Here is a 13,759-nt window from a genome sequence, read left to right as displayed (position 1 = left end):
AGGCCAATGGGACTTTAGCAAGAGGATGCAAGTAGAGACTCCAAAAGGACTAGGTCACTGAATAGTTTCAACTCAGCCTCTCCACCCTCAATACAAAAATCCTCTATATATCCAGGTATTTTAGGCAGTGAGGGGGAAATCTCTTCTTTTAGAGAGAAAAGAATCCAACAGATACTGTCTTCCTAGGAGAGAATATATATCCTACCCACCCCCCACCCATCCCCTAGCACCCAGTTTAGAAAATTGCATTTTGTGGTGTTTTGTAGTATAGCCTGGCAGGTATTCAAACAACCCAAACTAGGATAATATTATGTTTCGCACCTCCCTTCCCTGTATGGAACTGAGTTAGAGTTTGCCACAAACTTTTTTTTACTTTCATGAGGTTTGGGAGGTAGAAGTGAAGCAGCAGCCTTTGTGTTCTGAAAGGTGTCATCGGTGAGAGGGGATGGGGACGGGATGCAGTGGTGTCTGAAGGTTTGGGGCTGTCCTCTCCATTCCCTGTTCCACATCAGCTCTTCTTCTCAACCGCCAGCCCTGCTGCCCAAAGGGACCCCCCGGGCCCAGCTTCACCACTCCACATTTCTCTGTGAACTCAGCAAACAGGCAGCAGCCTGGAAGAGCCGATAATCTTCCATTGATTTCGGCACCACTCCCTTAGCTGTCCCACTCCAGCCTGGACAAGCGTGGCTTCCTGGGCGCCTTCACCCATACCGGGGCTGGCCGGTGACTTTTCTCTGATCTTCTACAGGTCTTCGCTGTCCCAAAATTGGATAGTACCTAATTCTTACATTAAATTCTTTCTTCCATAAGACTGATAGTGGTCCTGCTTCCTTGACTGAGTCTTAACTAATACCTGTTTGGGAAAAAATGAGCCTCCTTAACAGGATTGAACAACACGTCAATGGCGGATTTCTAGGTTTCCGCCCCGAGTCCCTTCCTAGGTGCTGTTTCTTCCTTCCTTCATTGTAAAGGTTTCAGAAAGAATTATTTCAACTTGCTGACTTCACTGGTTCACTTACCTTTCAGTTTCCAGCTCCATTCCATAGGTTTTCTGCCCCTACAGAGATGGTTTTCACTGTTATTTTTACCAGTCAGGAAACAGACGCCTCATCAGTATTGGAAACAGAGGGTATTTAATAGAGGGAGTTGGTACACAGTCTTGGAAGGCTGAAAGAACAAAGAAAGGTCCCTGAGGAAACAGATGTTAGTAACTACAGGATGCAGCCCCCACCCTCGAGGGTTGAGGGAAATAACGAAAAGAGAATGAGTTTTCAAACCCTGAGTTCAGAGGAGGGGCGCTGAATGGTTGGTTCGTGGGTCTCTGAGGAGGGGGCACAGCCTGGTGTCCCTAAGGGTGACCCTGTGGGTACAGTACCCTGCGCGGTCAGGACAGGTAGAGGGCGCGGACAGCCTAGTGCTGGGAGCGGCATCACTTACTGACATTTTCCTCCCAGGTTTTGCTCCAGTTACATCCTCTTTTTTATTTCAACACCAACGTGAAGCTTTGTCGCGACAGTCCTCTGCCCGCAACCCCATGTCTGCCCACCTGCCTGTATTTATGCTTCAAAACACCGCAGTGGCACCTTCACCACGGTTTCCACGCCATTCTGGAGCCGGGGTCTGCGGCAGCCCCTCGCGGTGCCTTGGTTCAGGTGGTCCAGGGCGGGCTGGAAGGACAGACCAGGGCCTTGACCTTGTTGGCTGACCTCTCCCCGCTGACCCGCAGGACAGAAGGAGGCGTGTCAGCCCAGGGGTGTGGGCTCCACGCTGTGGACCGGGGCGTGGGGGCTGCAGTGGGCGGCTGAGCGCGGCGTGTGCGCCGGGGTTGATCGCAGGGAGTGCGAGCCGGGGCCAGGCACTCCCCCGTCTCCCGTTAGCTCTGCCGTCCTTGCATCGGACTTGCGGCTTCGCCTTGAGCGGTCTCCAGCCATGAAGCTCCTTTTGCTGACTTTGGCTGCGCTGCTGCTCTTGTCCCAGCTCACTCCAGGTAACCTGGACCTCCCCAGGGAAGGGGCAGGGTTTGGAGACAAAGGTCTGGTCAGGGAAGCTCAAGGGCAGCAGGGCGGGCTGCGGGTCACCCTTCGGAGCCACGTTTAGGAGGCGCCCTCACCAGCAGCAGGTGCCAGATGTTAGGCGCCAACTACAACATGCAGAGCTTCTCGCTCGGACACTCCGTCCCTCCTCCCTTTGCTCAGTTCCGGGGAGACGTGCAGGTGGCCTGGAGCGTGAGGAAGAGTGAAGAGGTGGGCAAGAGAAGAAGGAAAGAGGAGAGGCAATAGTGGCGCTTTTGTGGAACAGTCCCCGGAATGCTGTAGGCTTTGTAAAGATCGCAGCCACCTCAGTGGGAGAGAAAAGCTCAAGTTTACTGTTGCTGCCTGTGTGCCAGACTCTGTGTTGGGAGCTGGGACCACAGAGATAAACGACATGGCCCTGGGGGACGTCTCTGGGAGAGACAGTTAAACAGTACTTACAACCCAGGGTGACATGGCTGTGACAGAGGGAAGCTAGGGCACTGGGTGCACATTGGAGGGACCAGCCCAGCCTGAGGGGTCTGGAGAGTCCTCCTGGAGGGAGACCCTGAGTCCGGAGAAGTGAGTAGAAAGTAGAAAGGCAAGGAGAGGAGGTGGAAAGAGGAAGGGTGTCCCAGGCACAGAGATCAGCTTATGCAAAGGTCCAGACATGGGAGAGAGCATGGCACCTTCGGGGAATGGGCACGAAACGGAGGCGTGGGCTAGGGGCGCAGCAAGGGGTAAAGCCTAGAGAGCATACGAAGCCCGGATCCAGACCTTGAATGTCAGGAAAGGCAGCCGTGGGAAGGCTTAAGCAGAGAAGGGCCCTGGCCGGATCTGCCCATCCCACCAACTCCAGCTTGAGCTACCTGCCCCTCCTGATCATCTGGCAGAAGCTTCTGCCTGCCCCAAGGCTGTTTACTAACCTTTCCACAGAGTCAGAATGTGTGAATTTCCCAAACTAGCCGACCTTGGTCCTCGTGTCTGCCTGTGGCCCTGAAACACCACTCACTTGGGGCACAAAGAAAAGCCCAGAACCCAGTTAGAACCTGCTCCCCATTTCCTAAACTCTGTGACCCCAACAAGCAGCTCAGCTCCCCAGAGTGTCAGTTTCTTTATTTCTCCACTGCTATGACAACATCAAATGTGTAGTAAGATCGGGGTAAGGGAACAACACCGGACACACTGAAATTTTGGTGTGCAAACAAAAAAATGTAGTTTCTATATTTTCTATAACTCATCTGAACTGTCCCAGGAGCTTCCATCCTGATGGTGGGAGAGTTGGTGGAGGGAGGGGAGGAGAAGCCACACAAGGGCTGTGCCAAAACTCAGCAGTTAAGTATTTGTCTTTTCTGCTTTAAAACAATCTCCAAGTTAATTCAGTCTCTTTTGAATAAATGTTCAGTCTTTCAGCATGTCTCCTTGCTTCCATCCCCCTTCTCCTTCCTGGGAGAGCATCTGGGTTTAGGGGAAAGTGAGTTGATATGTCATCGATGAGTTAATTGGTTCATTCAGTCGATACGGTGGAATAGATTCCAGACACTGTGTTAGGTGCTGGAGGCAGGGCAGTGAAAACAGAACAAAACAAGATGAGCAAAATCTCTGTCCTCTGGAGCTTACATTCTCCTGGAGGATCCAGAGAATTTTAAAAATAAGTGAAACATCTGGTACATGATGCTGACGAACACAATGAGAAGAACAGGTGGGAAGGAGGATAGTGAATGCCAGGGGGAGATGATTTGCCATTTTTAAGGGGGTGCTCATGACATGGTTCCCTGTGACCTAATGGAGCATAAGGTGTGAGCCATGTGGATGTGTAGGGAAGAACATCCAAGCTGGAACAGCAAGGGCAAAGGCCCTGGGACAGGAACAGGAGGAGGTAGGGTAGGGCCCTGCGCTGACCCTCACTGACTTCTGGGATAATATCCCTCATTGGGTGTGGCCAGAGCGTCCTCTCGCTGCTGGATCCCATGGCTGATGGAATCTCTTGGCCGTGTTTAGGGCCCCACCGACTCAGCCCTTCATCTCAATCAAATCTGCCATCTGGTTCCTGGATTAAGGCTATTCACACCCTCCTTTACTGCCTTCTGCATTTTGTCACTGGTTTTCCTATCTCAACCAGAGACAAGGGAACTTGGGGACCTTCTGGATCTATTTGATGCTATAGGAGAGCAGAGAGAGATGTTCAGCCACTTCCCTCAGCCATTTCTCATCCCCTTGCAGGTGGCACCATGATAGTCTGTATCCATGCTGAAGACAAGAATTCCTCCAAAAAGCTATCAATTTCCCTGAGCAAATGAAGAAACAAATAGGGTTACTATAGAAGTAATGGGAAGGGCAGACTGAAGTATAGTGTAAATGAAGCAGTGTTTGTTAGAATTCAAGGCAAGGCAGGGCCACAGGGCAGTGCATAAGGGGTTAACATCAGATGTAGACTGAGAAATGGATTCAAGGTCCCACTTCCATGGAAAGTACAAAATTAATAGAGACATGAAATTTTGTATCCCAAAACCCCTTATCTGACACTTTGCAGCTGGCTCTGAAGTCAAGACTGCTTTTCTGTATTAAAAGACGCGTTTCCCAGGGAAGAATATAATGTTCCCTTCTTGCTGATGTGATTTCAAATACAAAGTTTCTGACAGTCATGACTTGAAAATAGAGGGTTTCTCAGCACTTTGTTCTTTTGTTAATTAACAAAAGCAGTTTCACAGGTTCAGGCTGGCTATCTGGAGTGACAAGATAGTCTAGGCTCATCTTGTACAATTCCTAAGTCAGATCTTGAATTGGTTCCAAGGTTTACAATAGAAATCTTTACCTTATCACAGTCTACCTTCAAATAACAATATGCCAATTCACACATAGTGTAAGAACCTTAAAGCAGTATAGTGTATTTCCATTTCACCTCTCTCAGGCTTTGTGGTCATCATATATTTCACTTCCTCCCACACTATAAACCTCACATGCATTGCTGTTATTTTACTTCAAGCAATTATCCATTAAAGGAATTAGAATGAAAGTTGTTTACATTTACCACATATTTATCACTTCTGGCTCTCTTTACTCCTTAATGTAGATGTTCAGATTTCCATCTGGAATCATTTTCTTCTGCCTGAATAACTTCCCTTAACATTTCTTGTAGTGAAAGCTTTCAGTGATAAATTTTCTCAGTTTTTGAATATCTGAAAAAGTCTGTATTTCTCCATTTTGGGGGATTTTTGTTGTGTAGAGGATCTTGGGATGTTTTTCCTTTCATTATTTTAAAGATTTCTCTCCACTGTCTTCTAGTGTGTAGTTTCTGACAAGAAGTCTTCTATTATTCTTATCTTTTTTCCTACATACTTAATATGTCTTTTCTTCTGGGTGTTTTAAGATTTTTTTGCAAACATGATTTTTAGCAATTTGAGTATGATATGCCCTTGCATGCTTCCCTTAGGTTTTATTTGGCTTGGAGTTCACTAGGGTTCTCATTTCTACGGGTTTGGAGTTTTCATCAAACAAAATTTTTCAGGCATTATTTCTTCAAATATTTTTTCTGTTCCTCCCCTCTCTTCTCCTTTTGGTACTCTAATTATATGTGTTGTTAGATGGCTTTTTATTGTCCCATGGGTCACTGATGCTCTGTTCTTTTTTTTATTTTTCAGTCTTTTTGCTATCCATGTTTCATTTTAGATAGTTTCTGTTGCTGTGTATTCACATTCATTTACCTTTTATTTTTCAGTCTAATCTACTGTTAATATCACCATGTTTTTCATTTAATATTTAGTGTTTCTTCTCAAGTATTTCTACATGAATAGTTTTACATCTTTATTTCTTCTCATCATTCTCAGGTTTCCCTCCACCTTCTTGAGTATTTAGAACATATTTACCATAGCTGTTTTGTCATCCTTGTCTGCCAGTTGTATCACCTTTGTCATTTCTGGGTCAGTTGATAGGTTTTCTCCTAGTTGTAGGCCATATTTTTCTGCCTTTTTTTTTTTCTTGCATGCCTGGAAAATATTTGGATGCCATGCATTGTAGATTTTCCACTTTTGTTTGTTGTTTTTTCCTTTAAAGATGGGGGTTCCACTTTGTCACCCAGACTGGAGTACAGTGGCACAATCATAGCTCAATGTAACCTTAAACTCCCACTTCAGCCTCCCAAGTAGTTAGGACTACAGGTGTACACCACCATGCCCTGGTAATTTTTTTTATTTTTATTTTTTGTGTAGAGATAGAGTCTCACTGTGTTGCCCAGGCTGGTCTCAAACTCCTGGGCTCAAATGATCCTCCTTCCTCCGCCTCCCAGGGTAGCCACCACACCCAGCAGATTTTACACTTTTGGTTGCTGTATTTTGTTGTATTCCTTTGAAGAGTGTTGGATTTTTTTTTTTCTGGAATACAATTAGGTTAGTTGGAATGAGATAAATATGTTCAAGACTGACTTTTAAGCTTTTTCAGAAGGAGTACAGGGTATCCTTATCTAGGGCTAATTTAGTCCCACTACTAAGGCAATAGCCTTCTGAATGCTGCAAATGTTACAAGGTCTTTCCACTCAGACAGGTGAAAACACAAGCTATTTCCAGCCCTATGCAATCACTGGGAATTAATTATTCTACCAACTTCTTTTTGGTGTTTTTTTTTTCCCCAGGCCGTTGGTATTATGGTTTCCTCTAGCACATGCACAGATAAGTACTCGAAGACTAGGTGATACTCTCTGCAGATCTCCACAGTGCTCACTCAGGCTCACTTGCTCTCACTTTCTCTCTCTCTCTCTCTCTCTCTCTCTCTTTAAACCACAAATTCTAGCTGAGTTGGCCTCCCTGAACATCAATTTCTATCTCCTCAGTTCACTCCATTCAGTAAGACCACTAGGCTCTGTTTGGGCTCCCCTTTCTTGCCCTGTAACCCTGAAACTGCTTCTGAGCAGTAAACTGGTGCAACCACAGCACTAACTCCATTGCTTCCCTTCTCTCAAGGATCACAGCCTTGTGCTGCATGTTGCCCAATGTCTGAAAATCATGGTTTCATATACATTTTGCCTTATTATCTTATTGCTTAAAGCAAGAGGGTAAATATGGTCCCTGTCACTCCATCTCAGCCTGAAGAAGTCCCGTGTCTTATAATTTTTACATTTTTTCCTCTTTTTCATCTTCGATTTCTCTTAAAACATTGTCCACTGAAATTATTTCTTTCAGATTAGATTTTTTTCTGAAAAGAATTTTTTTCTTTATTCCTAATTGTTTCTGTCACCTTATTTCTGAATTTTTCTAATGCTGGTAGATTTTATGTTATTTTATATAGTATCCACAACAACTCTCTGAAATAGGTGCTTTTGTGCCTTTTTTTTGTTTTCATAAGAGAAAAATGAAGCTTTGTGAAAGGAAGTAACTTGCTGAAGATCTCCCAGTTTACATGTGGTAGAGCCAGGTTTCACACCTAGGCTTCCAGAGCTTCAGTAGTTCATGTGCCCCTGATCCCCTGAGAGGGACATCCATGGAGGGCAAGGATTGGGATTCGGTGTCCAGAGAGAATATGAATCTGTATCATACCTACAAAGCCTTCCCTCTCTGTGCCCCACCCCTTTTCCCTGTTTTGCCCCTCTATCTCAGACCTGTCAGAAGGAACCTGAGTGAGTGACTCAAACAGAGGTTAAAGGCTTTATTCGGCTGATACACACCAAGGCAACTCTCAGTCAAAGCAGGACTGGAGTTCTTATAGAGAAAAGAGGGGTACATGTCCTTTGGCTTGCCTCAAGTAGCAGGTTTTATCTTAACTCTTGCCAAATTGTGGCTGGAATGATTGGACATTGCTTCCATTTGTCATGTCTCTTGCTCAGGATGGTTGGTACAATCCCATCCCGGTGATTGTCAGAACAGTTCTTTCAAGGGCAGCTTTTGCAAGTGTCCAGGTTTGTGGCTTTGTCTAGATTCATGGGCAGGGTGGGAAGCAAAAAACTGGGGTAAAGGGAAAATAGTGAGAGGTAGAAAGAAGGGGAAGGGAAACTGGGGACCCTCTATGGCATCTGTTTTAATTCTTTTACAACCCTTCCAAACCCAGAGCCCACCTCTTAAGATTGACACTGTCTCCCTTCTTTCTGCTTCGTGTCAGGTGACACCCAAAAATGCTGGAATCTTCGTGGCAGATGCCGCCACAGATGCTCCAGGAAGGAAAAGGTCTATGTTTACTGCACAAATAGTAAAATGTGCTGTGTGAAGCCCAAGTACCACCCAAAAGGCAGGCCTTGGCCATTTTAGGTGCTTTGAAGCCTGAAGCCATGAAAATGCAGATGAAGCTGCCCTGAGTCTGACCCCACTGGATGCCTGAGCTCTCCCAATAAACACCTCTGGATGACCCCTGTGCCTGCCTGTCAGTCCGCCCAGCTGTTCTCAGAAAGTTCCCTTTCAGGGGGTTTGAGATGTCAAGACTATTTGCATAATAAAGCATTATTTGCCCTTTTTTAATCTCATTCCTTCAGAAGTCTATAGTGGAATATTCTGGAATCCACATAAGATGACATCATATTTCTGGCAGCTAACAAAATATGTACTTATGTATTCCTGTGTTTCTAGCATTCTTGAAGTCCAAAGGCATAAGATAAAAGTATGTTCATTTTCAGAGGTTAACTTAGTTTGTTCTCAGTAATTCTGCTGTTCTTTTACAAACTGTTTTCGGTTATATTATTAAGCTCTGTAACCTCATTATCGCCTAATAAATAATTACTTTGAAATCTCAAAACTTTCCTTGCACCATGAGAAATAAGAGAACTTTGTTGTCTTGGTTTGCAAAGGTATATTAACAAAGAGTCCCAACTGCCTAACAGAGGAAGGAGTGTTCTCTCCCTGAGGAAAAAATAATATTTATTCTAGACTTTACAGTTATTTTAAATACAATTTCTGACCTATAATTAAAAAATTACAAAACATGCACAGAAGCAGGAAAATATGACCCATAATGAAGAATAAAAATAACCGTATAGAAGCAGACTCAGAGATGGCACAGCTGTTGGAATTAAAAGATAACTTTAAAATAACTATTATAAGTATGTTAAAGAAATTAGAAGAAAAGATTGATAAGGTGGATGAAAGGATGGAGAATTTAAATAAACATACCAAAAAATAGTGTATCCACTTTCTATTGCTGTATTACAAAACCACTCCAAAACTTAATGGATTAAAATAACAACTATGTATTATTTCTCCCAGTTCTGTGCATTGATTGAGTGGTTCTTCTGATATTCTCACATAAGGTCACTCATGTGACTGCTTCTCTCTGCACATGGCACGTCCACCTCAAGGAAGTAAACCTTGGCTTCTTGTACAATGGTCCAAGAGGGTAAGCCCCAACGTGCAGCGTTTCTCAAACTTCTGTCTGTAGGACGTTTGCTGAAGTCTCATTGGCCAAAGCAAGTCACGTGATCCAGAGTCAGTGTGGAAGAGGACTACACCAGGGCACGAACACTAGGTTTGATTCATTGGTGGATCATCAATGTACGAGTCTACCACAAATGGAATCTCTAAGAATAAATTGGGCCTGCAGTCCCCAACCCCCCCCCCCGGGCAGCAGACCTGTTAGGAACCAGGCCGCACAGCAGGAGGTGAGCAGCGGGCAGGTGAGTGAGTGAAGCTTCCTCTGTGTTTACGGCCGCTCCCCATCGCTGGCATCACCACCTGAGCTCCGCCTCCTGTCAGATCAGCGGTGGCATTAGATTCTCGTGGGAGCGTGAACCCTACTATAAATTGTACAAGCCCGGGATCTAGGTTGCGAGCTCCTTACCAGAATCTAATGCCCCGTGGTCCGAGGTGAAGCTGAGGGGGTGATGCTAGCACTGGGGAGGGGGTGGGGAGAGAATTTCTGGTCTGTTTGACTTCATACAACCACATATGTCTTCACTTCAGCCAAGGCCATGAGCAGGGCTGGAAGGGTATGAATGTATGGAACATGCACAATGTCCTGTGTATTCACAGTTTCATGTATCATTGCAATAAACTTCTATAGGGAGGAGGACGTCTGCTCCTCTCTCCATGTTACGCAAAGCCCCTAGGCTTAGAGGGAAATGAACGTCACCAAAATGCAAGATGTGGGCCCTTTTAGTGAAATTCTGGAGAAGGGGACAGCCCCTCCGTCTCTTCATGAGGTCCCGCTAATCTGCTAGTGAGAGCTCGACATGCACTGGACCCTATTAGACTCGATGCCTCTTTCTTATAATAAATATTTTGCAATACCCCCTTTCTGCCCTAAAATAAAATGCATAAATATTGTAATCTACCTCACATAATTTCAAGAAAAATCAAATTAAGCCCTAACTATATTATTTTAAAAGGAGTAAAAAACATTTTATAATATATATCTTGATGCATAAATACACAAAAGACCTAATAAAATAAATCTTGTACCTATAAATAACATGAGTGCAACAGCTATCAATGCAAACTCAAATAAGTGTGCTATGTGGGCAACTCGAATACTACCCATAGTGTTGTTATTCATGTCCTAGTTTTCCAAAATTGTGAACAGCTTGGGCAAAGTTCCAGCTGACACAAAGTATAATCATCCCTTCATTTACACAGTAGTGTCATTTCAGGAAAATTCAGTTGGTAAAAAATACTTGCAAAACAGCCTTAATTCTGGGCTCAGAAAATTATAAATGGGTTTCTCACCTACATAAATGGCAGGTAGGATATTTGAATTTTGTTTGAGAAATAAGTCAATACTTCATTTTCAAGGACAGTCACACACATTTGCATGCCACCTAACTTCCCTGGGCCCCAAATCACTAAATTCCAATAGGGGGCCCATGAATTTTGACAATCAAAAATGGTTCCGTAAATTCCCAAAATAACCGCTAGAGGGCAGTATCTTCCCTTGAGAATCATTGATCTAGCCTCCTGAAAAAGTAATTCTTTTCTCTCTCGGGGCTTTATTGTCTACTCTTTGTGAGACAAACGGAGCTGCATGATAAGCACAAATAACTTACCCTAATTCAACTACATGTACTTGGGGGAAAAAGAGAAATATCAAGAAAATAAGGTTTCTGGTGGGGTTTTTTTTCTTTTAAATTCACCTTAGTTTTGCTTCTTTATAAATGGAATTATTCAGTATGTACTCCTTGTGTCTGGCTTCTTTCACGTAACATGATGTTTTTGAGATTAATTTATGGCATTGTCACTGTTTGAGTGGTATTGTATTGTACGGCTATAACGCAGTTTATCCATTCACCTGTTGGACATTTGGGTTGTTTGCACTTATGGGGTACTATGAATAAAGCTGCTATAACATTGCTAGAGAAGTCTTTGTATAGACGTATGTTTAGACATATGTAGACATCTATTTAATTTTATAAGTCACTCTGCACCAGTGTTTCCAGTTGCAGAGTGGCTGTCCATGTTACATTCCCACCAGCAATGTGTCAGCATTCCAGTTGCTCCATATCCTCATAATCTTGCTATGATCAGTCTTTTTTAATTATTCTGGTAGGTGTGTATGATATCTCATTATGGTTTTAATTTGATTAATAATTACATTGAATATCTTTTCATGGACTTATTGGCCACTTATATAGCTTCATTTGTAAAATGTCTGTTCAAATATTTGCCCACTCTATTATTGGATTGTCTTTTTCTTATTGATTTGTAGGAATTCTTTATATATTGTGGATATGGAGTCTTATGTCCAATATATGTTTTGCAAATAAAGCGATAACAGTCCAAACAAGCTGGAGGAATCCCATCTTAAGCCAGTGCCTGAGTGAGCAGAAGGTGGGAATTGTATTATCTCCTATGCAGGGAAAGCATCTGGCATCGCTCTGCATTGTATCATTCCACTGTGGAAAGAATTTCACAACATTGGTCCCTAAACATAACCAACCACTTCCTTGAGTGCATCGATGCATTCCATCGATGGAGGAAAACTTGCTGTGCATGTCAGTCTCCAAAAAGGCACCTTCCTGAGCATTTTTCAAGGGTAGTTTGAGCCATATGTGATTGCTGCCTGGCTCTCACACTCAAAACTAGCCCAAACATCATAAGCAATTCCACTGAACACTCTACCACTGAAAAACCAAGCAGAAAAGGGAGTGGGGGCAGAAGTCAGGGCACCCAATGCCTGCCTGAATCCCCTGCAATATCCGTTTTTATAACCTCCTTATTCTTTCCTTTCCCTGCAAGCACAAAGTTATCTACCTGATCGGCAGAATGAGAAACTACTCCCTTAGAAGAATCTCTGATGCATGTGAAAATGCTTTAAATATATATGTAAGGATATGTACCAAAATGCTAACAGAGATTATGAAAGAGTGGTGAATATTTTGAGGTTTATCTATACTTTCTTATTTTCCCACAATGTGTTTTAAACATACTACTCAAGTTATAAAAATTGGAAGCTTTTCGAGAAATTTCAGGAGGAATTTTAGTTCTAAAAATCTTGTTTTGGAAGAATATCTAAGCACATATGGAAATATTTATGATGTATTGACAAGTTAAAAAAATAAGATGCAAACTATCTACAGTTTGATTCCATTTTATTTTTGTCACATTTTACATATTTATTATTCCTGGGTATTTCTGTGCAGTGAAAATACTGGTCATTTTAGTTTTCTTTTATGTGGGTCTCTGGTTTTTTAAAGTTTTTTCCAATGAACATATATTCCTTTTATAATTAGCAAAAAAAAATGTTATTTCAAAAGTAAGAGTGACCTTGGGAGACAAAATTGAATAGAGGATTAGGATAGACATCTAGCTCCACCACTGACCAGTATAAGACCTGGGCAACTTACCTAACTGAGAACCTCGGTTGCCTTGTACAAAAGGCAAGGATAGGCCAGGAGCGGTGCTCACGCCTGAAATCCTAGCATTTTGGGAGACCGAGGCGGGTGGATAATTTGCGTTCAGGAGTTCGCAACCAGCCTGAGCAAGAGGGAGACCCTGTCTCTACTAAAAATAGAAATAAATTATGTGGACAGCTAAAAATATATATATATAGAAAAATTAGCCGGGCATGGTGGTGCATGCCTGTAGTCCCAGCTACTCGGGAGGCTGAGGCAGAAGGATTGCTTAAGCCCAGGAGTTTGAGGTTGCTGTGAGCTAGGCTGACGCCATGGCACTCTAGCTCAGGCAACAGTGAGACTCTGTCTCAAAAAAAAAAAAAAGAAAGAAAGAAAGAAAGAGAGAGACAAAAGGCAGGGATAATAATATACGACTGTGAGAATTAAGTGAGATGATATTTGTAAAGCGATTGATACTTACCAAAGGGTAGCTGATATTACCACTATCTCAGCCATTCCTCCTTGAGTAGTGTCTGTGCTCTGAAACACTGCTTCTGAGCACCTACCCAAAGCAAAAATTCCTTCTCTTGCACTCCCCAACCCCCTGGCTCACTTTGCACCCCCTCCAGTGTCAAGGGGCTCCCTTTCTCCCAAAACTTGCCCATCACAGTGGCCTGCCCTACCAATCTGTGGCTATCTTTCCATTTTGGAAACAGCCTTAATTTGACATCCAAAGATTTAAGTCCAAGCCCTGGCTCTGTCCCTTGGGAGCTGTGTGACCTTGGACAAGTCACTTTGCCTCTCCAGGCTTGCAAGTGTCACCCATGAGATATTTTGAGTAATCCTCCACCCTGGAATTGCCTTGTCTCTTTGGCTTTTGGGGCGCATCTTTATGACTTAGGACGTTGGATATATGCTTAGGTGAGGGTCTGTTTGAACACCAGGTGGAAACAGCTGCGCATGTGTGAGGTTCAAGTTTCAGAGAACCGTCGTGTGTGTTGGTCTTGGCTTC

At 43.6% G+C, this 13,759-nt stretch overlaps 1 protein-coding gene across 1 annotated transcript; it reads left to right on the top strand.

Moving 5' to 3' along the window:
- Window positions 1-1,929: 1,929 nt before the first annotated feature.
- Window positions 1,930-8,242, top strand: DEFB123 (defensin beta 123). Its single transcript, XM_069496508.1, has 2 exons — window positions 1,930-1,987; window positions 8,097-8,242. Exons 1-2 carry the CDS (start codon window positions 1,930-1,932, stop codon window positions 8,240-8,242), a joined length of 204 nt encoding a protein of 67 aa, XP_069352609.1.
- The last annotated feature ends 5,517 nt before the right edge of the window (window positions 8,243-13,759 follow it).

Source organism: Eulemur rufifrons, chromosome 20 (assembly GCF_041146395.1).
Source record: "Eulemur rufifrons isolate Redbay chromosome 20, OSU_ERuf_1, whole genome shotgun sequence".
Taxonomy (NCBI): Eukaryota; Metazoa; Chordata; class Mammalia; order Primates; family Lemuridae; genus Eulemur; species Eulemur rufifrons.
This window is presented reverse-complemented; position numbering and strand designations above follow the sequence as displayed.